The following is a 23003-nucleotide window of genomic DNA, read 5'->3' on the forward strand; positions in this document are numbered from 1 at the left end:
AATTAATCTGGACATATTTAATGCATTGTTTTGGTTCTCTTGCAGAGTTTGGGAGGTTAAGTCGAGTGAATTCACAGCAGCTGGTAAGAAGAGCCTAATTCAGTCACTCACAGGACTTGCTACGAAAGAGACGCACATGGGTCGGAGTACCTGGGAATAATAAACACAAGTTATAGGTAAGCTGAGCAGTTTTTTTTTAAACTTAAGCAAATTAAAAACTATACATACAGTATTAAAAAGCATTGTATATTATTACATGTATTTTGAAGTTATGGAATTTTAAAAAGTGGAAATTGATTCTATCTAATATTTATTTATTCTCTATTTTGTGTTTCTTCTTACTAACAGCGGTAAACAATAAATGATGATAATGATTATTTCGGAAGATAACTCTCTAACGAATAAACTGAAAACAATAATTATATTTACTTAAATTTTGTACTGTGCTGGTGGATTTTTATATTAAAAGACCATAAAAATAATCAACAAAATCAACAGGCACCGTACATCATAAATGAATAATATGTACAGGAAATGAATGTTTATGTGAAATTAAGGACTATAAAATTCATTTTTTTTTACAGCCAATAAATGTTTGTCTTTCTGGGATTATTTCAATAGTTCAACACCAATCAACAGCAATGTATCGTCAAGTTTTCTGCATTTTATTTATTGTTTCATCAGGTAAGATTAAACAAAATTAAGTAAAAATCTATCTATTGTAGGGCTACAAAATATCACTTATCATTAAGATCCAGCCACTGATACCCCCACAGAAAAAAACCCCATTTTTTTTTCAGTATTTTGCCTTTGAATTAATATATTATTGGTCTAACAATGATGTCTTACTGTTGTTTAAATTTGTTTTTTTTTCTTTGTAAAATTTGTTGTCATCAGGATTTTTTATATCACAATTTTAAATTAAATGTTGGATTGCTTGTAGACATTTTTCACAAGACATTAATGTCAAATAGACTAGGATAAATCCAGCTATGTTTTTATTATCTAGCAGTAGACTTTAATTTAATTTCTTGATTTGGAAAAGGATATCACCTACTATGAACTACAACTACCTTGTTAGCTCTTTTATATATGGTTCAATTACTATGTTCCTGTCATTGATTTAACAGCCTGTGGTATAGTAATGATGTTTACGATCTTTTAATTTGTGACCTACTGGCCACTAATATCCCACAGGATAATCAAGTACTTTTTTATTGGCCAATAGAACAGAAGTAGTTAGTAATACCAGTGTTGAGTTAAATTAATAGTGCACTATAGTCCTACTTTTTATCATGAGAATTCATATGGGAAAAGCATTGGTATTTTGGAGAAAAAAGTCCCATATTGGTTTTTTTTACTCTACAGTACTTTCTATATATCAAATTCAGATTGTATGCATGTGCATTGTCAATCCCTCAACATGTCCTATGTACATGTTTTGAATAGTACACTAAAATGAGATGGAATAAAGAGTACAACACTCGTAACCTAACCGACAGAATATAAACATACTGAACCCCTTCAAATTTAAGTTTGGATAATAGTACAGTGTACTGATTAGACATTAGTTTTTAATATTGTTTCCTCAGTTAAACATAACTCGCTTTTGTAACATTTTTAAATGGATTTTTTTTCACGGATAGAATGAAGTATTAGTTTGTGTATTATATTGTTTAATTCATATTCAAAATCAATTTGTTTCTTGTTATAAAATGCGATAAAAAATTATATTTCACTGATTAATATTAATAAGAACATTTCTCTGTAGGAAGTTAAATTCAAGGGGAATTAACATGTTTATTTCTTTATTCCATGTCATTACTTGTCATACAAGTTAAACTACAACACTTTGTAATAAGACACTACAAATCAATGTCCAATTCATCAATGTCCAATACCTACCCTTCAAAAAGCACTTGGAGCCATGGATCAGAATAGCAATTTACTATGCCAACTGTCATATTAAATCTGTATAATTTTGTATCAAATCTAAATGAATGCGTTTAAGATAATGTTCAAAACCTTGAATAGAAAACTGTAATTTACAATATTTCATGGAATATATTTGATTATTATAGGAAAAAACAACATTCTTTGTTAATAAAAATATCATTTAGGAAAAGCAAAACCTGATTTTTAAATATCTTACGAGCAGATGACATACTTAAAACACCAATAAGAAAATCTGTATTGACATTAAGTTAAATTTCAATTTAACGTTTAATAGTAGAAAACATTTTATTTACCATTTACCATGATTTAATAATCAAAATTCAGTGAAAAATACCAGAAATAAGGCAGCGCGACAAGATTATTAATAGTTGTTGGAAAAAAGCTAGATTGTAAATTGATTTAGAAATGTCAATTTCTAATAAAGAAATGTTCCAGTACCAGTAAAAAAATATCTAATATTAATTTCCGTTTTTTATTTAAAATTCTTCACAGTAACGGATCTACTTACATTTATATTTATGTATTATTGCTACTCTTTGTTGTGTACTAATTGGAAAAATGTGTGAGGGAGATAAGAATTCCCCTGAAAATGAAGTTATTATAAGTTTGGAGACTTGTGTTGATTAAAATCAATAAACTTCCTTTACAATTGTTTAAGTTCTAAAGACCAAAATACACCAATTTTGAATTCCAACCAGAGATTTACCATATCAGGTGTCTTAATCATTAAGTTTTCATTGAGTTTAGTCCAAGTTGTTAACATTTAATAAAAGACCATTAAAGTAGAAAATCTTTGCTCTGATAAAGCCATGCCCACAGGTGGTACGTAAGTACGCCTTTACCCGGCATGATTTACCGACATTTGTTTTCTCTTTTTAGTTTACGCTTATTAGTTTTGATAATCTGACTTCACATACTAGACACCGTATTTTTTTTCTTGTCTTTCTTTTCCAATCTGTATTTACCATATGATGAATAGTTTGGGTGGTGATAAAGATCACATATCAAATAATTGTTGTTAAAAATTTGTTGTCTGGGCTTTTTTATGTAAGAATGGCCTTATTATTAAGATTTATTTTTAAAGAGAATAATAGAACCCAGTTTGCCCTAAGGTGGTTTGAATCGAGCTGCCTTTGAATTGCCGTGTATCAACAATACACAGGACTTATGAAGCTTTGATCTCAATTAAAATATATTGTTGAAAGTAATTGATGATTCTATAATAAAAGAAATCAAAATTTAAATCAAAGTTTGAACTCTATATTAATAATGATATCACATTTTTATAAGTATGACGTGCCTTTTATACATTTTAAAGTCATTACACTGCCACTGTTTTTGTTGTGGGGTTGGGAGGGGTTGGGAGGGGATTCGTGGACAAACAAATTTGTAAAACTGTGTTTCTAATAATAGTGTTCTCACAAAGATAATGAAAAGTGGAGAGGATAATTTCTTTAAAAAATGTAGGGATCTGTACCAGTGCAGATCAGTACAGTAGGTACAGTACAGTAAGAGTAGACCGTCCAAGTAAAATAAAACCTATTTTACATATTTTGATCACACAAACTCTACCATGATGTCATTTAAGAACTGTTACTTGAATAAACAATTGTATTGTTTTGACATGTACTTCAGATTACATGTGATACAATAAACAATTAAAATTAAAGAGGTGGAGTTTGTGGTAAACCTCAGCAGGGGACGTATGCTCAAAAGGCATCACTAATGGTTGATGATCAGTAGCAACTCAGGTGTAAAATCAGCCTCTCATCTAGGCCTAGAACTCAAGGCCTTGGAGAGATACACCATCTGAATGCCATCATCTCCAAAGCTCTATCAAGCATCATATTCCCTAGTAAGGCTCAGGTCAAGTAACAATCTGTCTTCTTCCATAATGAATAAATGATGAAAACTTTGCCAATGATTATCCTTAACTCTCATTTATCAATGATAACACGTTCTAAAGATTCAATAACCAATCACATCACATGATTTAATTCCAGGAGGTGAAATGAGAGATAAATACGCTTAGAAACTCTCAACCCAAATTCTTGAAGATTACCCATTCGTACTCTGCATACAATCAATGAATCAGTATAGTATACAATATTTATAAACCTTCTCAGACAAAATAATTAACAAGACGATATTTAGGGAATTTAGGGAAATGCGGAACGATATATAGGCCTACCTGTTAACACTGCAGTCAATAATTTTTGTATTGCTATATTAAAGTTAATGTCTAATATACAATGTCTTACAAAATGTTCTGTTTATGTGACATATTGTGTGAAATATTATCTTGGGGTCGTTTCTGACTGATCATTGAGTCATTTCTACCTAATCATGGAGTCATTTCTACCTGATCATGGGGTCATTTCTACCTGAACATGGGGTCATTTCTACCGGATCATGGGGTCATTTCTACCAGATAAAACATTCTAGGATATAAAGATACTGCTGTACTTCCTCCATAACCTTAATAATAACCCAACAGTGCAAAATATGTTATCACAATTTTATATCATGACTTATTGAACAATAAGACATACTTCTTGTTGCCACCTGCTGGTTGTTGACACCTCTACTTTATCTTTGCAGGGAGTTGTACTCCCTGATCTTTGTTAATATATTAGTCCATTTCTTGATTGAGGAATTCTCAATCTTGAAACTTGTTGAATTTCTTCTGTGTAGGCCTATTCGATAAAAAAACAAATTATTTTTGGAAAACCAAAAATTCATTAGGCTCTCTGAGCTAGAAAATAACATAAGAACAATTATTCCATAAATAAAAGATGGTACAGTAATTTCAATATTTTCTATTATATAACCAGTACATAACAATGCTTTCACAATCTCGGTAAAATTTGATTGAATATTACTATGGCAGGAGTGTATTAATTAGGTATCAACTTAATCAACTTCACAAATACTGTATTGGTAGAGTACCTACACGTTGGTTGGTATTATGGGAAACTACTCAGTTAACTATAAATATGGTATTTATAGTCAATAGGCCTGGTTTTGTTGTTTGTTTTAAGTGTCTGGAAAAGTATGAATGCAAAATCATCTCTCGTCTGTTGCGTACTGATTGAATTGAGTCTGTCTAATGCTTTCTTAATCTGATTATTTGAACCCTACATTTCGGGAAAGATACTGTAAATACATTTAAAAAATAGAACTACAAAAGTTAATTGTTTTAAATCAAAAATTTATCACCATTTTTGCAAATATAAATGTTTGAATTTCTCTATCAGAAATTTCATTTGTAACAAAATTCTTTTATTTTGCACTCTATAAATTTGCAAATTTGCGTACTCGCTGCAAAATTCAGAAAAATTAAGGGTGTGCAAAAATAAATTTCTATGGTAATTGTTTTGACATAGCAGGGTAGATTTAACTGGAAGATTTAATAATTTGACTAACACACGACATCTTATGTGAGTCACTTGAAATGTAATTTCCATCTGCAATATAATGAAAACTCATTATATTTTCATTATATTTCTATTTTCTATGTTGTTAAACTGGCAGGGAAATTCTACTTTCTAATAATGTGAAAAACTATACAGTACTGCATACATTTTTCCAATCTTCCCAAAAAATATTCTCAATAATCATAGATGACTACTGTTTTTCACATGTCAAATCAATATTTTTCATTATATGCTGAATATCAAAATACTATTGTCAACATAATTTGTTTTGACTTTTTTACTGAAAATTCCAAATATTGTAATATGAAAACCATTTATATTGTAGCAAAAAATAGCAATATTATTTGATTGTTGAAATCATTTGGTTCAGATATGTCTTAGTAAATCAATAAAAATTTCACTCATTTGATTTGTAAAAAATTGCTTTGAAGATATACATTTACATTTTGATTTATGAGAAAATCTCACTTAGCTTCTTGGCTCCTAATGTACACCTATTTTTTGTTTTTGTATTAATACATTGTTTTGATTTATTTTCATCTAATTGCTTTGTTTACCAAAAACCTGTTTTTTTTCTCAAAGATATTTTGATTATATAGTCTTTCCACTGCTAGAATCCATCATTGTAATATGAATCATGTATATAAACAATGTTGATTCTTTAGCTCTGTCTACACTCTATCAAACTTAGTATGCCACAAAAAAAAAGTCAATTTCAAAAAACCATATTTCATTAAACAAAATGTTTTTGATTTATTGTTATTTTCATCAAATTTTATTTTTATATATACTTTGGCAGATTCAATTTCTATTCGTTTTACAAATTCCATTTAACTTTAGATATTAAAAATTAATCTTTTGATGTTAAATATCTAATTGTTCAAACAACAACAGAAGGTAGAGAATAATAGGCTGTAAAGAGCGCAATGTTTACATTAGGGATTTGATTGACGGTCCTATTTATTGGATAGCTTGAATGTATTTATGTCATTCTGTATTCAGTGCAGGCTTTACATAAACATTTATGTTAACTGTAGCATTTTAACAAACTAGAACCTGTATAGGTCAGTATCAAAATAGATTGGAAAGAGTCTTCTGATCACATTGTACAATTGTGTATTGTAATAAATTCAAGTCATCTTTACATAAATTAAATTTTGGTTCCCAATCCGACACAACACAAAGACTTAAGCACAGTGATTATTTGACAAATGACAAAATGGGTTATCTGAACTGGTTTGCATTGTGCCTGTATTTGCATTGCAATAAAGTGGGAACCAAGCTTAAGTCCTACCGAGCCCTACATTACATTTTTAAATGGGACAAAAACAAATAAAAGAACATAATTTCAGTGTAAATCTAATATTGAATGACCAGTGCTCTCTCCTCCCTCCAATAGAGACATAGATACAGGGAATTTTCATGATTTTCCCTTACATAAGGAATATGCAACGCCTGAAGCGATTTCCAGGAACGTTACGACAAATCCCACCAAGCCCTATCAATTATAACCATGGACCTACTGTATGTTATACCCAAGCCCTAAATTACACAACATAGGATATAGGAGTGTTAATTGCATTTTCATCATTAAAGAACATTTACTAATATCAACTGAAAAGATGATTTTTAATAACGCATGTGAAATACATAAACAAATAATACTGTATTATTACACTACAAATGAGCACAGCACACACACAGATTGCATTTTAATGCATTATTTAAAAATATTGATTTTGTTAATGTATGGAAATATTTTTTTGTACTAATTTGAGTTTTCCACATCCTGAGGACTCCAATCAATACATACTTTTGTACTTCTTTGATTTCAGTCTCAACGGAGCAGTCTTTCAACATAGAACCTCAAGATACAACTGTAATAGAGGGCGCTACAGCAACTTTAATATGCCTCATCAATAATTTACAAGGTGATATTTATTGGCTGAAAGGAGGAGAGATCCTTGGTTCAACAGCCAATAGGGACCTGACAACATATCCACGCTATCGAATCACAGGTAATGTATCTTCTCTGGATGCAAGTTAACTAGTTACTACAGTTTTATAAATATTTAATAGGGTTGAGCTTTCAAAGTGAGTGATGGAATGACATTTAAGAATCTAAGGTTGAAAATGAACGTAAAATTAACTCTGCAATATATGGATTTTTGGACCTCTTTTTATCTATCTGAAGAAGATAAAAATGTTCTAACACAGTTACAGTAAATATGAAATTAACATTTTCTATAAAAAAAAATCCTTTCTGCACTGTAATAAATATGTAACTTTGACCTCAATGTTTAATTTAAAGTTTATATTAGTTAAGCAGTGTCAGAAAGCGAAGACTATTACTAATGATATTGGAAGAATATAAAAATTGATCAATAAATTAAAATTGCTTTATAAGGTTTAGCATTTAAATTAAAGCATAAGTAGCAAGCGCTCAACTATTGGAAAATTAATTTTATTCTGCAATCAGGGATGTTCTATATATTAAAGATGTATTGTTCCTCAAAAACATGAAAAATGAAGATTAATTAAATCAGACTTTGAATAGGTTATTTTTTTGTCTTATTAATGAAGCTAATCACTTGCGTAAAAAAAAAAAGTTTTCCCTTATAAAATACAAAAATCCATTGGCTGGCAGTACATTTGACTATTTTTTGCTTAAAATTACAGTTTTTTCAGGTAAATAATTTTTTTTCGATCTAATTTTTGGTCACAAAGTGGATAATTATTATGTGAAATTAAAATGGCTTTTAATTCAACGAGAACATTTTAAATTATTTAAATTATTTTTTTCAGGGGGACAATATCTTTAACATTACACTAATTATAAGACACAAAATAACCTTTTCCAAGATATCAAACAGAAATAAAAAGATTGTGTCAGGGACAAGATGTTCCACAGAGAGGCAACCTGGTAGTAAAATCAATGAACCCATGAAATGAGAATGAACTAATGCGTGACGCCAAATTCCTAGAGATTATGTGTGCAAGATTACCGTATCATTGTCGAAAGTCTATAAGCTTTCTGGTATGAATTAACTGTGATGTTAAAAAATGAACAGATTTAGGTATTAAACTTGGTTTTTATTATATAAATGTGATTTTTTTCAGCGGAAACTTCTGGTGGAAATCTTGAAATAACGAATGCTCAAATTGAAGATGATGATGATTACACATGCCAGGTATCGCCAGTAGCAGACAATCCTCAGCTAATATCTGATAGTGCACACCTCACTGTCCAAGGTACAGTACAGTTTGTGAATAAATGTAGTGTTACTTAAAAAAATGTTCTGCTGCAAAAAAATAACTGGTTAATAATTTGTGAAATTGCAACCTGAAAATAACGGTTAACACACCCAACAATTAATCGGTTATTAGGCCTACTGTGCAAACAATGCAAAATAACATTGAATCAACTACTGTAGCTTCTTGACTGCCTGATCGCATTGCATTTTGGGTAATGTTAATGTTTTTTTAAGAAAAATAACAATATTTTAATGGTTTGTTTAGGTGCACAAATTTAGCAGAAAGGCAATCGATATAAAAATTATTTTGTTAAGTTTGTTTGGCACTATTTAATTACTAATTAAAGTTAACTACTATCTTTTAGTTGCACCTGATGATCCAGTCATTACTTCCTATTCAAATGGTAGCAAAGTCACAGTGCGACCACCAGGCTCAGTCAGTTTAACATGCGAGGCAAACAATGCACAACCGGAAGCGACCATCACATGGTTAGAGGATGGTGACCCAACTGTTGCTCAACCCATCATCGTTATCAGCAATGCTGGTGATCCAAACAACAAGAAAAAAAATGTTGCAAGTACCATTACGATACAACCAACAAAAGCGCAAAATGGCGTCGTGTTTAAATGCATAGTTGAACATCCTGCTTTACAAGGGTACACAACATTTACTACCGTTATACTGGATGTACAATGTAAGTCTTTTGTCTCACACTACATGGCATGACATTATAAGGGTTGAATTAACGTGTATCAACATATGAGTCAATTTGGATTAGGCCCTCAGTTTACCGTGAACATAACCGAGAAAGACTACCACCACAACAATAGTCTACGAGAGGCTTGAACCAGTGCCTTATTTGTGGTGCCCCTGCTGTAACCGCTTTACACATTTTATTTACAATTATTTATATATAATATTTTGTAAAACTATAATTTTCTATTGCAGCTGCACCACAACAACCGTTTGTTACAGGTTATGATCCATCGACTCCTTTAAAAAGTGGTCAATCGGCAACATTTACCTGCTCATCCTATGGTGGAAATCCACAACCTGATGTAAGTAGCATTTGTGATGCACGATGATTTAATGACTTGTTGCAGATGGTGGTCAGTTTTCCAAGCTCTACTGTGCAACCTCTATAGCTTGGATCTCAAGCAGACGCAATACGATGACACAATGCACATGAGCTGACCACCGACAAGCAACAGTTTGGATGATGGGTCAAATTACATGGTGGCGCGATATATTTTATGGCATTATATTTTAGATTACTTTTATCCTTGAAGCTATAAGATTCATAGCATATGAGAAACTGAATAGCTCCATGACATGTGTAGGCCAAATACATATTCAAAATTTACCAATACAAACAATAATCACAGTATTTGATTTTTAATTTTTAGGTATTCTGGTATAAGAATGGCGAGATATTTGATTCATCATACACGACTGTAGCCAACAATGCTCAGAATGAGTTGGTTTACGATGTCGGGTATGGTGATCATAATGTGGAACTCGAGTGTAGAGTCAGTAGCATCTTTTTGGAAACACCATATACAACAACAATTACTCTAACAGTATTTTGTAAGATTTTCTTATTATTACATAAAAAACTAATAACATGACAATATAATGTCTACTACTGTAGTTTTGCATCAAGGGAAAAAGTACAGTGCCGTAGCCACAAGAATTAAAATGGTGCTGTTGTGGCGCAAAAAAAGGGAATAATCTTCTGTGCAGATCAAAGGGTTGTCAGGGTCGAAACCTTACCAACCGTACTGGTGGCTGGGGCCCTGAATTTACTACGTTGTTGTACAATTACATTCGAGTAGGATGTTGACAAATAATTCTTGGTCCTCTCTCCATGACAGTATAATGTTTTGTATTTCTTTTATTTTTTATTATATGTATATGTTTCATATGGACGGTTTGTCTGAAATAAAGTTGAATTGAATTGAAAGCATCTAACCAATCAATAAGACAATGTTTACAACTACAACTTTTTAAAGAAATCACATCAATGTTGAATCCTACTCAAATGGAACTTTACCAAATATTCTTTAGAATAACAAGTATTTTCTAATGTGCCAATTATTCAGTACTGGAAAAACATGTCACAGCCCACAAGCTAATAACTATTAATTCTTCTATACTATCAAACTAGTTTGACAAAAAAGTGTGATGTGCCCAAATATGGTAGTGATATGCCCAAACATGGTAGTGATATGACATCATGTTTCTATATGGGCACATCACATAAAGTTTGATATGTAGACAGAGCTTAAGACCATATAGTACTTATATTTCAATATTACATTTATGCTATACTCGTTTAATATCCTGTTGACTATTCTACCTCTACGGTGTTTGTTTCCTAGATGGTTCAGCATATGTCAATGTCACAGGTCATGAGAGCTTGGTCAAAGAAGGTGATTCTGTTTTACTTACATGCACATCAGGTGAGATTGCCATTATGTTTCCTATCCATTATACTCCTTGGCCACATCATATGTCCATCCATCTATTCATCAAATTTGAACTATCGTTTTGATAATAAAGAGAGAACAAAAATTTCTAAAAAATGTTAAAGAAAGATTTAGTAAATACAGTTATAATATTCTTAATGGTAATGGGATTCACTTGCTTGGAAATGCTTGTAAGAACCTTTACAGTTTGAAATCATTGTAAGTTTTAAAAATAAATTGATGAATGAATATGGTTAGATCTCACAAAATATGAAAAACTTGCAAAACACTACGTCTATACCAGTAATATAAGATTCTACTTCAAGCAAAAAACAAATATTCTGCTTGATATTTGTAGTATTGTTCAGTTATTTCCTCATTTTCTTCTCCATATTGCACATCATTACCCTATCAATCAAAACTAAATTACTTTATCAGATCAATCAAAAATAATTACTTTGTTTGATCTGTCTTGAACAATCTCTAACAATAGATTGTGTTGTTCTTACAAAGCTTTTAAAGCTCAGCTACAGGCATGAATTTCAGATATACAGTAACATTTGATAAAATGTACATAAATTAAAAATTTGCAACAGAAATCATTTTTTAAAAGCCCCTCCCCTTCCATAAGAAAGTGCTTATTTTATTGTCTTCAATTCATTCATGTATATTTATCACAAAGACAAAGATTCTTGTTCAAATTGTAAATGTTGTCAAAAAAGACAATAATAATAGTGATAAGTCACATTTTAAAAACATTGATGACCATATTAGGAGCACTATTTTTTTAATAGGAAAATACTAACTTTTATGAAGTACAAAACATCTTATAAAAAGTAAGAAATAAGAGAATCATTCAATATTTGCAATTAAAAATAAATGTTTAAAAAAAAATGTTTATTTATAATAGCACCAAGTAACCCTGCTTCTCATCTGTCGTGGATATCACAAGGAGCGATAGTCGATGGTGATGTGGATGTTATAAAAGAAGTTGTAGGCAGTGGCTTCATCACATCCAAGAATCTGACAATACCAAGCGTTGCAAACAGGGAAACTGTCCAGTACATGTGTCAGGCTACAAATGATCGAACATTTGAACAAGCACAAACAACAGTAGCAGTGAATGTTATGTGTAAGTTTTTTATTTCAACAATTTACAAATAATTGGTTAAATATTATTATGATTTGACTGTATATATTTAATGTTCTTGTAAAAAAAAATCATTGTATTTCATCTTGAAAAATTTTAATTATGAAACAATTATTTCGTTATTAAAATAATTATTTACCTTGGTATCTTTAACATTTTAGATAAACCAGATCCACCTTTCATATCAGGCTATAAAGGGGCAAAGGTCAGAGCCGGGTCAGTGATGAGTTTAACCTGCGTGTCAGTTGGCGGGAATCCATTAGCCAATCTTCAATGGTATAAAGGAGATCAGGAACTCGAAGGAGTGTATGAAAAAAGTTCACATCTTGCTAACAGTAAACTGACATGGATTTTGTCGCAGGAAGATAACCAAGTCACGTATTCCTGTAATGCCACTAATACCGCCACTGACATTCCATTGCATGCTTCACAGAAACTTAATGTGTTATGTAAGTATGTGTTTGGTTTTGTACATTTTTATTTCGTTCATGCATTCGCACATAAAATTATAATAATTATGTTGCTTATATAGCGCTCCAAATGTGAACTAGATATAAATGATATTCATGTACTCTAAGGGCGCGTTTATACAACACGCTATTACACGCATATTCTACACGCCTACGAAAAGTGTGTTGTATAACAACAAAGAGATTCCGTGTAATGAGATTTTAATTGCAAAAAAGGCTACTTGGCTGAATCCTAAAATTTGGTGGATTCCCGGTCGCCGTTACCGTGTTGGAAGTGTCCTCAGGGTATATTTTGACCTCTCGTTAAAACAGGTCGTAATATCAATCATTGCTAACAAGATTGGGCCCATTTATTGCTGCTTCGCTGCCAGCAATCATCCTCCTACCACGTCTTACGCCTAGCCTAGCTAGTGGGGCCAACTCGTAGTGGTAGTAGGCCTCTATCGTTTCCCACTCCAAACAGAATAAAAAAAATAACATCGCAAAAATGGCATCTTCTTCCATAGTGTATAGATGAAACAATGAAACCCTTAAAATAACTTTTATTAATTTAAATGAACCGAGAACAAAATAAACAACAATGCAAACGTGAACGAATACAATATAATGAAAATGGTAAAAACCGCGCGAATACATCGGACAGTGAGGAGGCGACGATGATTGTTGACAACTCAGCCAATTCAAGCGCGATCAACGATTTGACCTTTTATCCTAGCATGCACTGCGTGTTGATGAAACTTCCGGTATAACACGGTATCGTGATTTCTAGTATAACAGCAAACGTTAAGGTGGGTTGACCTCGGTCCGAACAACACGCTAAAAATTAAAGCCGTGTTCAAATTTAGGGTGTTGTATAAACACGGCCTAAGGGGTGGTTTTGTGTCAAGCTTCCACCAAACGGCACTATTTAATCTGTCCAAGTAAGAAACTGAGATGGGTAACTCCTAACTACTTTTTCTGAAAGATGCAATGGGTTCCAAAAGTGCACCACAGATTTGTACACAGAACGTCTGTTTTTAATTAACTCCTTAACTGAGATATGACTATAAATCATGGCAGTACAGTAAGAAATGTACAAAGTAGGTTTCTAGATTTAATATAGAAAAAGTTGCCAACAAAGAGGCAATCTTTTAAAAATTTGTGAAATCATAGTAAAAATTGAGCTTTACTCTACATTTTCATATCTTACAGTTCCGCCATCAACAGTTCATGTCACGCTCCCTGCAGAAAAACTAAAAGAAGGCGATGATGTCATCATTAAGTGTAAAACAGCTAGCAGTAATCCTGTGTCTGTTATCACCTGGTACAAAGATGGAACAGAAATTGAGGGTAATATAACACTACTTTACAATGTTATATATTTTATATTTATTGTTTTACATATATGTGTTCAGGTGTATGATGGAGAGCCCATTCGATAGTGCTTAGCTTAGCACCTTTGCCTTGTCTATAATGTTTTTCCTGAAGATTAAATAAAATAAATTAACATCAAGTTAACAAATTAATTTAGGAGAAACACATACTTTCAGGTACCTTAATGTATAGTACTATAACTACATTAGATACTGTTATATTACTTATTTAGAAATTTTTCTTTCGTTGTGTCATCAGGAATGGATTTGGGTAACATTTCATCAGCTAATGGTGGATATTCAACACGCAACAAAGTAATTCTGAGAAAAATAAGCCCAGACGATAATGGGAAGATATTTAAATGCAGCGCCCTCAATGAACTGCTCACCGAAAGTGTAAATGATGCCATCACTCTAGATGTTCAATGTAAGTTTTTCTATTACCGTAATTACTCATAACCACAATGTTATAAAGAATCAAATTCAACATTCCTGTTTTATGTGTGTAAACTTAACTAAAAATGTTGATAGTATTGCAAACATTAAAAGTGTTCTTTAAAACATAACCTTAATTTAAACTTTTCAATATTTAAATTGTATTTGTTTTTGTTGTTGTATGTGCAAGGTCCCAGGAAGAACAACCATGTGCTCATGGGCCTCTGTGGTTAAATAAAGTTGAATTGAATTAAATTATGTCTTGTTATTTTAGATGCACCTAAAATGACAGTGGAAACAGGAACAACTATTCGCAAATCAGAGCTTACTGGCCCGGTCAGACTTGAATGTGGGGCTCATGGTAACCCATCTGACGTGACGCTGAAATGGATGAAAAATGATGTTGATATTGTTCTGCCAAATTCAAAATACGAAATGGAAGAATCTGGGGCTTTTGTTATACACAATGCGACCAGAAGTGATTCAGGTGTTTACAAATGCCTAGCAACCAATGAAATAGGCACAGGTAACATTACAGTTACCTTAAACATTGAATGTAAGTATTATTAGTATACACAATCAAAACATAATCATCCGTGTGTGCGCAGAAGCAGTTGCAAAACACAGTGGGCAAAGGCCCCTGGTTTAGCACTCGTAAGGGCCCTTTAACACTGGGTGATTGGGGCTGCTCATTTAGTCTAGGGCCTCTTTAGCTCTGGGGCACCGTCATAGCTTTTGCCTCTGTACATAAGTAAATTGTCACAATACCATCACTGATGTAGGCGATTTCTACTACCATCAGAGTGAGCAGAAAAAATTTAAACAAGACACAAGACTTGATGGTCACAAAAGTCTTGAATAATGAACAATAACTATGTTATCATAATATGTGCTTATTTCATTTCATTTCATCAAGGAAAAACAAAAACAAACAAATTAAAAAAAAAAGTTGGGTTAACTAAATGGAAAATGAAATAGGATGTAAAATATACAATGTATTAGAATGGATAGAGACTATTACTACAATAATCAATTTGTTTTCATCAGATTCTCCTGCAATTACAACCGGAAATCAAATAATCGTAAACCTTGGAACACGTGGTGAACTTCGATGCCAAGCAGACGCAAACCCCAAACCAAATGCCTACATAAAGTGGAGTAGGGAAGGCTATAACACTACCAGTTTTACTCAAAAGTATGTCAATGATGTCGCAATTTTGAACATCCCATCGGTGTCAAAAGAACATGGAGGATACTACAAGTGTTTTGCTGATAATGGTATTGGCTCCCCCGCTTCGAAAGAAGTTCTAATTATTGTTCAATGTAAGTGCAAACCAAACGTATGCCAATACTGCAATATACATTGTTACAGCCTTTTGTGCTTATTTTCTATTGAACCTTCATTACTGTCAATATTTGTTTTCGAAGTTCTTCTTTTAAATTGTTATCCCCAAGTAGCAATTAAGAATAATACTAAGTGCTTACAGATAATTTGATCTTGATTTTCAATGGAAAAGTGCTCCGTTAGCGTAACTGGCACTCTGCTCCAATATGCCTCTCTCTAAACACGACTCATTCACGATTCACTGAAAACTAAAGTGAACTTTCAAGCATTCATATAAATCTCATACAACATTATCCATATAAATAATAGAACTGTTTGAGTAAACTGTTCCCAACGACTCTTAAAAATTAGGAAATATACTAATACTACGAAAAATGATCTTCATTTTTTTAGATAAACCTCAAATCGACACAGCTGGCAATGGGAAAGTGGCAACAAGTACCGGCCAGACAGCTCTATTGAAATGCAGAGCAGAAGGTGCACCAGAGGTAAAATTTAAATGGCAGCGGTTTGGAAAACTTGTGAACAGCAGTAGCAATCGTTATACAATGGAGGTTCGTCGTGTAACTTCGGCATCAGACCTATACGAGACTCGTTTGGTAATCAACCAGGTGGACGAGGTACAAGACTTTGGTACATACACATGCGTTGCTTATAACAATATTGGAGAATCTACATTCAACATTGTAGTGGAGAAAACAAGTTAGTACACAGTTATTACTTTAATTTTTCCATCAACGGTTATTTTTATTTCAATATCATATTGAGGATCTATACTAGAAGAATAAATTATTCTTGTCACGTATAAGACCCTAAAATAGCATGAAACTGAAGGGATTGTGAATACAGAACTTACAGTCAGGATCTCATAATTTATTTCAATTTCTGCCCCAACTATTTCACTGTTGTATCCTATTATAGATAATTAATAACTAATTTGTATATTTCCAGGTGTTCCAGAAGCTCCAACTGACCTAAAAGTGTTGTCTGTGTCACATGATTCTGTTAAACTATCATGGCTTCCAGGTAAGGATATTGAGGCCACACTATTCATAAATAACCATTTTATTTGAAGTTCTCGTTTGAAGAATTAGAATACTACCATTCAATTTCACAATAAAAATCCTTACTATACTATTTTAAAATAGTTTACCAAGTTCATTATTCAGTAATATATGTACAGGGATCAAGGACGAGGCAATTAGAGTAAAGTTTCAGAGTATGACACAGGTGTTGAACCCATGCCTTTCAGTGCCAGTGTCCAATATGCCATACCATCATACTGCTGTCTTATGTATAATAACAGAATTCATGTTGATATAAAGTTTGCGGTACACCACGTATATTAGTTCTGAAAAGAACTGTTGAGTTTCTTAACGTTTCGATCAATATACTTTGATCTTCCTCAGGAGTGATAATGCAGAAAGTCCAGGAAACTAGGAATTAGAGTGGAAAAGGGTGGGACTGGTGTGAAAGCCAGAAACAATGGCAAGTTCACACAGTGGGAGGGATTAAAACTAGCTATAGCAGAGCATTGTTTCTTAAACAGAATTTATATTAACAAATGATTACAGGTTTTAATGGCGGTCTTACACAATCTTACCAAATTCGATTCAGAAGGGAAGACCTAACATCATTTCAGCTAATGGATGTAGTTCCTCCTTCTTCAACCACATTTACAGTCACTGGACTAAATTCAAATGTAAAGTATGATTTTAATGTCAGAGGTCGCAATGAATTGGGATCAGGACCCTTTATGCTGCATGCTGTTGAAGCAAACACAAGTGGTAAGAAAAATATAGTTATAAATTTAACTTAATTTCAAAATATGACTATTGTTATATTATAATAATAATAAATAATAATAGTTCATTCTTATATAGCGCATATAAGCAAGCTCTCAATGCGCTGAACATTATTACCCCAATCATTTTTTTTGGGATAAAATACGTATGGAAACATACTCTCATAATCAGCGTAAAGTTGTGTCTTGATCTAACCGGATACCCATTTATACACCTGGGTGGAGAGAGGCAAACGTAAGTAAAGTATCTTGCCTAAGAATACAAGCAATGTGGCGAGAGTTGGATTCGAACCTCGGTCTCACGATCAGTAGTTTAACGTACCACACTGCGCCACACGCCCTCGATTATAAATATGAATGCAGATAGGATTAGTAAGATATTAAGGCAATAGCTACTAGAAAAAACATAATATTACAATATATAATTTCTGCAATGTGATACAAATTAACATTACTGTATGACTACTGCAAGGCCATTGAATTCAATGATTGGTCTTGAAAATTACTTAAATGCATTATAATACATAAATGTAATACAAAATTTATTTTGTTTTTTTTGTTTATAGTTGAGCCAACTCAAGCACCAGGTTTACAAAAGTTAGGTAAGTATTGGCTACTATTAAACCAAGCATAAACCTCTTATCTTTATCTGTTGATGATTTTCCATCCTACCCACATACTCAGCAGATGTTGTATCTGCTCTTTAACTACGTCCGCTGGTGGAAGTCGTCTTCTTTAAATCAATACCAGTTTTATTTCACCCCGTTTTCTTTAGCCCTTCTTTAAATTTTTTCATTATGTTTTTGCACATGTTGACACTTCACATGCACCCAATAGTTTTGTTGAAAATAACTATTTTTAAATTTTTTAAAATAAAATCTTTTTAATCTGTAGGTACTAGTGGCGTATCATTATGGATTGTACTGTTGGTTGCCTTTTGCGGATTCCTGTTTTGTTTTTTCATAAATGGCTTCTTGTGCTGTTGTCTCGTCAAAAGACGAAGGGGAAATAAATTAGGTAATTTTACAAAACTGTTGTACTTAAAGTATAAATGTTATTCATGAATAACATTAGGTACGTTTGGAAGATAACCAGTAATAAACTGTGCCGACCAATTGCACTCTGAAAAGAATAAACAAGACTTCACTTACATCAAAATGAAAATAATGCCCATAAAAATGGTTTATATTGTATTGAATAAAGAATATTTGTTTTTTCTCATTTAGGAAAATCTTCTCCTGGACCTATCAAGAAAGAAGATTTTGAACTTGCTAAATCGTAAGTACATTCATTACTTCTAATTATGTTTGGTAATGTAAACTTTGTTACAGTACATTGAAAAATCCATATTAAGAACGTCAAATTGATGTCAACCTTTCAAATTGTTTATGTAATTTAAAAAAAATTTTTTCAGACAATCATCTGAAAACCCATATCAAAACGGAACAATATCAAGTTATGACAGAGACAGCTCAAAAGAGTCCGACTACGATCCTTACTACTATGGAGATCAAAGGTCATATGATGAAAGAAGACGTGACCGTGACTACAGTGATGGTGCTACATACAGTGAAGAAGATCGGTATAGTGATAACAGGCAGATATCACCAACTCCTACCGACTTCTCAGAATATAATGGAGGATTATATAATACAGGCTATAGGGCGCCACCAGAACGACCTCCATCTTACAGCAGTTTTGACTCATATGGAGGTAAAATTTGTTATAAATTGATGTAAAGTTGACTTTACCCTCTTCCATTTCAAGACACATCGCCATTGACTTGCTGTTGATATTAATGTAGTATGATATTGCTCTTAAGAGATCAACCAATTTTTATTTTTTGACAGCACTGTAGTGCACCTACTTCATTGAACACATTTAATACACAGGTTTGTACGAAAGCCTATTAATGCCATTTTAAGTATATGTTTTTCGAACGTAATCCGTTCTAACGAATTAGTAATTCGTTTGAACGGATTAATAATCTGTTCAAACGAATTAGTAATCCGTTCAAACAAATTGCAACATATACAACAAGTGCCATTTAAAGTATATGTTGTAATTCGTTTGAACGGATTACTAATTCGTTTGAACAGATTATTAATCTGTTCAAACGAATTACTAATTTGTTAGAACGGATTACGTTCGAAAAACATATACTTAAAATGGCATTAATGGGCTTTCGTAGGTTTGCTTGATACAAAGGCACTAATAAAGCAATTTTCATTTTAAATCGTAGGTGGTCGTGGTGGCCTTACTGGTAGTATCGTGACAGAATCCCAACTTAGTGAAATTGAAGAGCAAGAAGAGAAAGATTATGCAGATCTACTACGAATGAAACAAAGCCAAGTACAGAAAACCCTGTCGGGGCAGGTAAGTCACCAAGCTTTAGTTATGAACAACAGAGGCACAAACATTTTCCTAACAGAGGAGCTGGATGCTTTGTAAAGTGGCAAATGTTAAAATGTTCTCAAAGACAAAACATTCAACACAATTTAAAACAATAGAGAAATAAGTTTGATTTGTTTTTTCTTTTAAATTATGTTTTTTTTTTCAGTAAAAATAAATATGGTATTAAAGGTATTTAAACTTTAAATACAATTGCCAAACAAAACAAACAAATTGTTGATCTAAACTTATCTGATTTTACTAATGCATCCAGTGCTAAACGAAACAAACTTCAACACATACACTTATCTAGTCTGGGCTCCAGACGGAGTTTTGTCTTAATATTAGTAAAAATATATATATTTTTGCACATATGGCGTTTCTTACGTGTATTACTTGAGTTTGTATTTTCAGACAAAAATCGCGGTCGAAATAAAAACAAATAAATAAAAAAAAAGACAATAAATACAGACTTGGGGCAAGTCTAACACTTATCCTTTAAATAAATTTAGTACATTTTCCTGTATGTAGCTTCCAAAAAATGGGATTTTCAATCATTAATTTTTAGTTTAAAATGTTCCTTCAATGTTTATATAAATCCAAAGGCAAATTACTGAAAAACTGAAAATGCTGTATCAGTGGCTGGATCTCAACGGAGATACAAAAAAAAACGTTAAATTAAAACAGCCAGTGCAAGTGAAGGTATTTGGATAAAGTCATTGCATAAAGAAATAACTTTTGCCAGCTGAATTTACAAACTTACTAAGTTTTTAACTCACACCTTCTCAGTTTAAGCAAGCATAACTGATTGAGTGTAAACGCAGGGTTTTACATAATATTTGTCACTGTAATATACTTGCATAACTTATGTTTTCCCAAAATTGGCTTATATTATAAAGAACTACATCATCTATAAATAAATCATTCATACCCCTAGTGTTTCAGGGATAAATTTGTCAACTCATTGATGTAAATTGAGAATAACATTTATGACAGCACATGCCCTTGGAAGTTTGTGTTAAGACTAAAGTATGATTGTATAGGAAGAAAAATCATTACCTTGTTGCTTTAGGTGAAAAGAAATCAGATCATGGTCTATTTATTTATGCATGAAAAAAGCTGATAAGAAAGCTAATAAGAATGTGTGCAACATTAAAATGCTGTACTAAAATCCTACTTGATTAATTCTATCTTATGCCATTGTTTCTCAAAGTAATTTACCTTCATATTATTTTTCTTCAGGTTCGACAGGTGTCCACTCCAACACCCCCACCTGTACAGATGGGAAATTTTGTTCCGCTAACCAAAGCTCATCCTCTTACTAGTAATTCAAGGCGAGAAGCTATCAGCGAGGAAGGATTTTTAGTCTAGAAAGAACAAAACATTTTTTTTCTAATTTTTAATTGCATAAACAGAAATTACACTTCCATGGGTAAAGTAAAGCAGGATTTAAATGATAGAGGGAGTCTACTATTGGTCAAAGATGGTTGAAATTAGGCCTCTTCTCTCAGTACAGGAGGCCTATGATTTTTGTGAAACATTAGTGACATGAGAGAAGTACTACTACAACGACTACTGTGTTTCTTTCTATAAGAAAGTTGTAAAATTCTTTAAAATGATTAAGATTATAATAATAATAAAATTGCTTGTAACCAATGTAAAATGTGTAAATAAAATACAGCTGTAATGCAAACGTTGATTTGACATTTTTCTAAAGCAAACTTTTATGCTGGCATAAAGTAATCTAGCTCGTTAAAACATGGAGAAATATGTACTACCATGGTTAGTAGAATATACTGGTAGGCATATTTTTATTATTATTTATTTGATAATAATGAAATTATGTCATCCAGTATTATTGTAGCAATTAAATCATGTGGTTTTCTGTTCTGTCTTTTATTTGGTGCAAACATTTATAAGGTGTCTAATTGTGTTATGGATTATGCAAATTGTGAAATGTTTAAATTGTGTAGTTTTAAATGTTTCTTTCATGCATTAAGTTCTTTCCAAACTACAGTATTGACATGTAACAAATCAAGTAATGATGAAAATGAATGTATACATTATTTTATTGAATAATTTCTGTAAAGATAATTGAAAAATGTGTTGCAACTAAAACAATGCTTTTAGTTTAGTGTGGGCCTAAGTACAGAGGAATGGCATGTAACAAGATAGAATACAATAATTAACAATAGGCATATTGTTAAACAGTGTCCCCGATGATTTACAATGATGTTAAAAAAAAAATTATTCTTAACAAAATTGTTGTTGAATATGCCATTTTTATGTACTATAATAGTTATCCACTTTGACCAAAAATTAAATCGAAAAAAAAAATTATTTACCTGAAAAAACTGTAATTTTAAGCAAAAAAATTGTCAAATTTGTTGTTGAATCTAACCATATATTTTATCATTTTTGCAGTAAAAATATAATTTTTTTTTTCTACGGAAGTGATTAACTATATTAAAACTACAAAATAACATTCAAAGTCTGATTTAATTAATCTTCATTTTTCATGTTTTTGGGGGACAATACATCTTTATTGACATTGGATTTTGTGGTGGAAAAATTTGTGTTCAAGATGACATTTATATGCCTATTAGATGTGCTCAGATGTATTTATCAGGCTTTTTTTTCCAACTAAAAATACAAAATTATAATTATTAAATAGGTGCTATTTATTTGCAGCCATTATATCCATTTCGTCTTTCTATTATTGTTTATTTACCATATTTTTATTGCATGTAATTTTATGTATTTTATATTGTACAAAATCTTTGATATCTATGTACCTCAAAAGTATGTATTTGACATTTTGAATAAATGCTTATAAATAAATGTTAAAATGTTTGAATTGAATTGAATGTTGAATTTTATACAAACAACATTCCTTGCTGCGAGTTAGGGCCTGTTTCTGCTGCAACTGCTTAAAATATG

At 31.9% G+C, this 23003-nt stretch overlaps 1 protein-coding gene across 1 annotated transcript; it reads left to right on the forward strand.

Annotated features, from left to right (window-relative positions):
- Positions 1-52: 52 nt before the first annotated feature.
- On the forward strand, positions 53-22806 carry LOC140056719 (nephrin-like). The gene is made up of 23 exons (XM_072102188.1): positions 53-176; positions 585-684; positions 7229-7411; positions 8514-8645; positions 9013-9342; positions 9597-9706; positions 10055-10235; positions 11030-11110; positions 12027-12248; positions 12428-12715; positions 13928-14065; positions 14348-14515; positions 14798-15079; positions 15571-15846; positions 16262-16570; positions 16820-16894; positions 17443-17655; positions 18239-18274; positions 18567-18689; positions 18899-18950; positions 19087-19385; positions 19915-20048; positions 21306-22806. Exons 2-23 carry the CDS (start codon positions 642-644, stop codon positions 21432-21434), a joined length of 3804 nt encoding a protein of 1267 aa, XP_071958289.1. The 5' UTR covers positions 53-176; positions 585-641; the 3' UTR covers positions 21435-22806.
- Positions 22807-23003: the final 197 nt, after the last annotated feature.

This window comes from Antedon mediterranea, chromosome 8, assembly GCF_964355755.1.
Source record: "Antedon mediterranea chromosome 8, ecAntMedi1.1, whole genome shotgun sequence".
Classification (NCBI taxonomy): domain Eukaryota; kingdom Metazoa; phylum Echinodermata; class Crinoidea; order Comatulida; family Antedonidae; genus Antedon; species Antedon mediterranea.

Coding starts and splice junctions, on each gene's coding strand:
- LOC140056719 (XM_072102188.1), top strand. CDS start 642: ATGTATCGTCAAGTTTTCTGCATTTTATTTATTGTTTCATCAG. Junction 12,716..13,927: donor ACAGAAACTTAATGTGTTAT/GTAAGTATGTGT, acceptor CATATCTTACAG/TTCCGCCATCAACAGTTCAT. Junction 16,571..16,819: donor CATTGTAGTGGAGAAAACAA/GTTAGTACACAG, acceptor GTATATTTCCAG/GTGTTCCAGAAGCTCCAACT.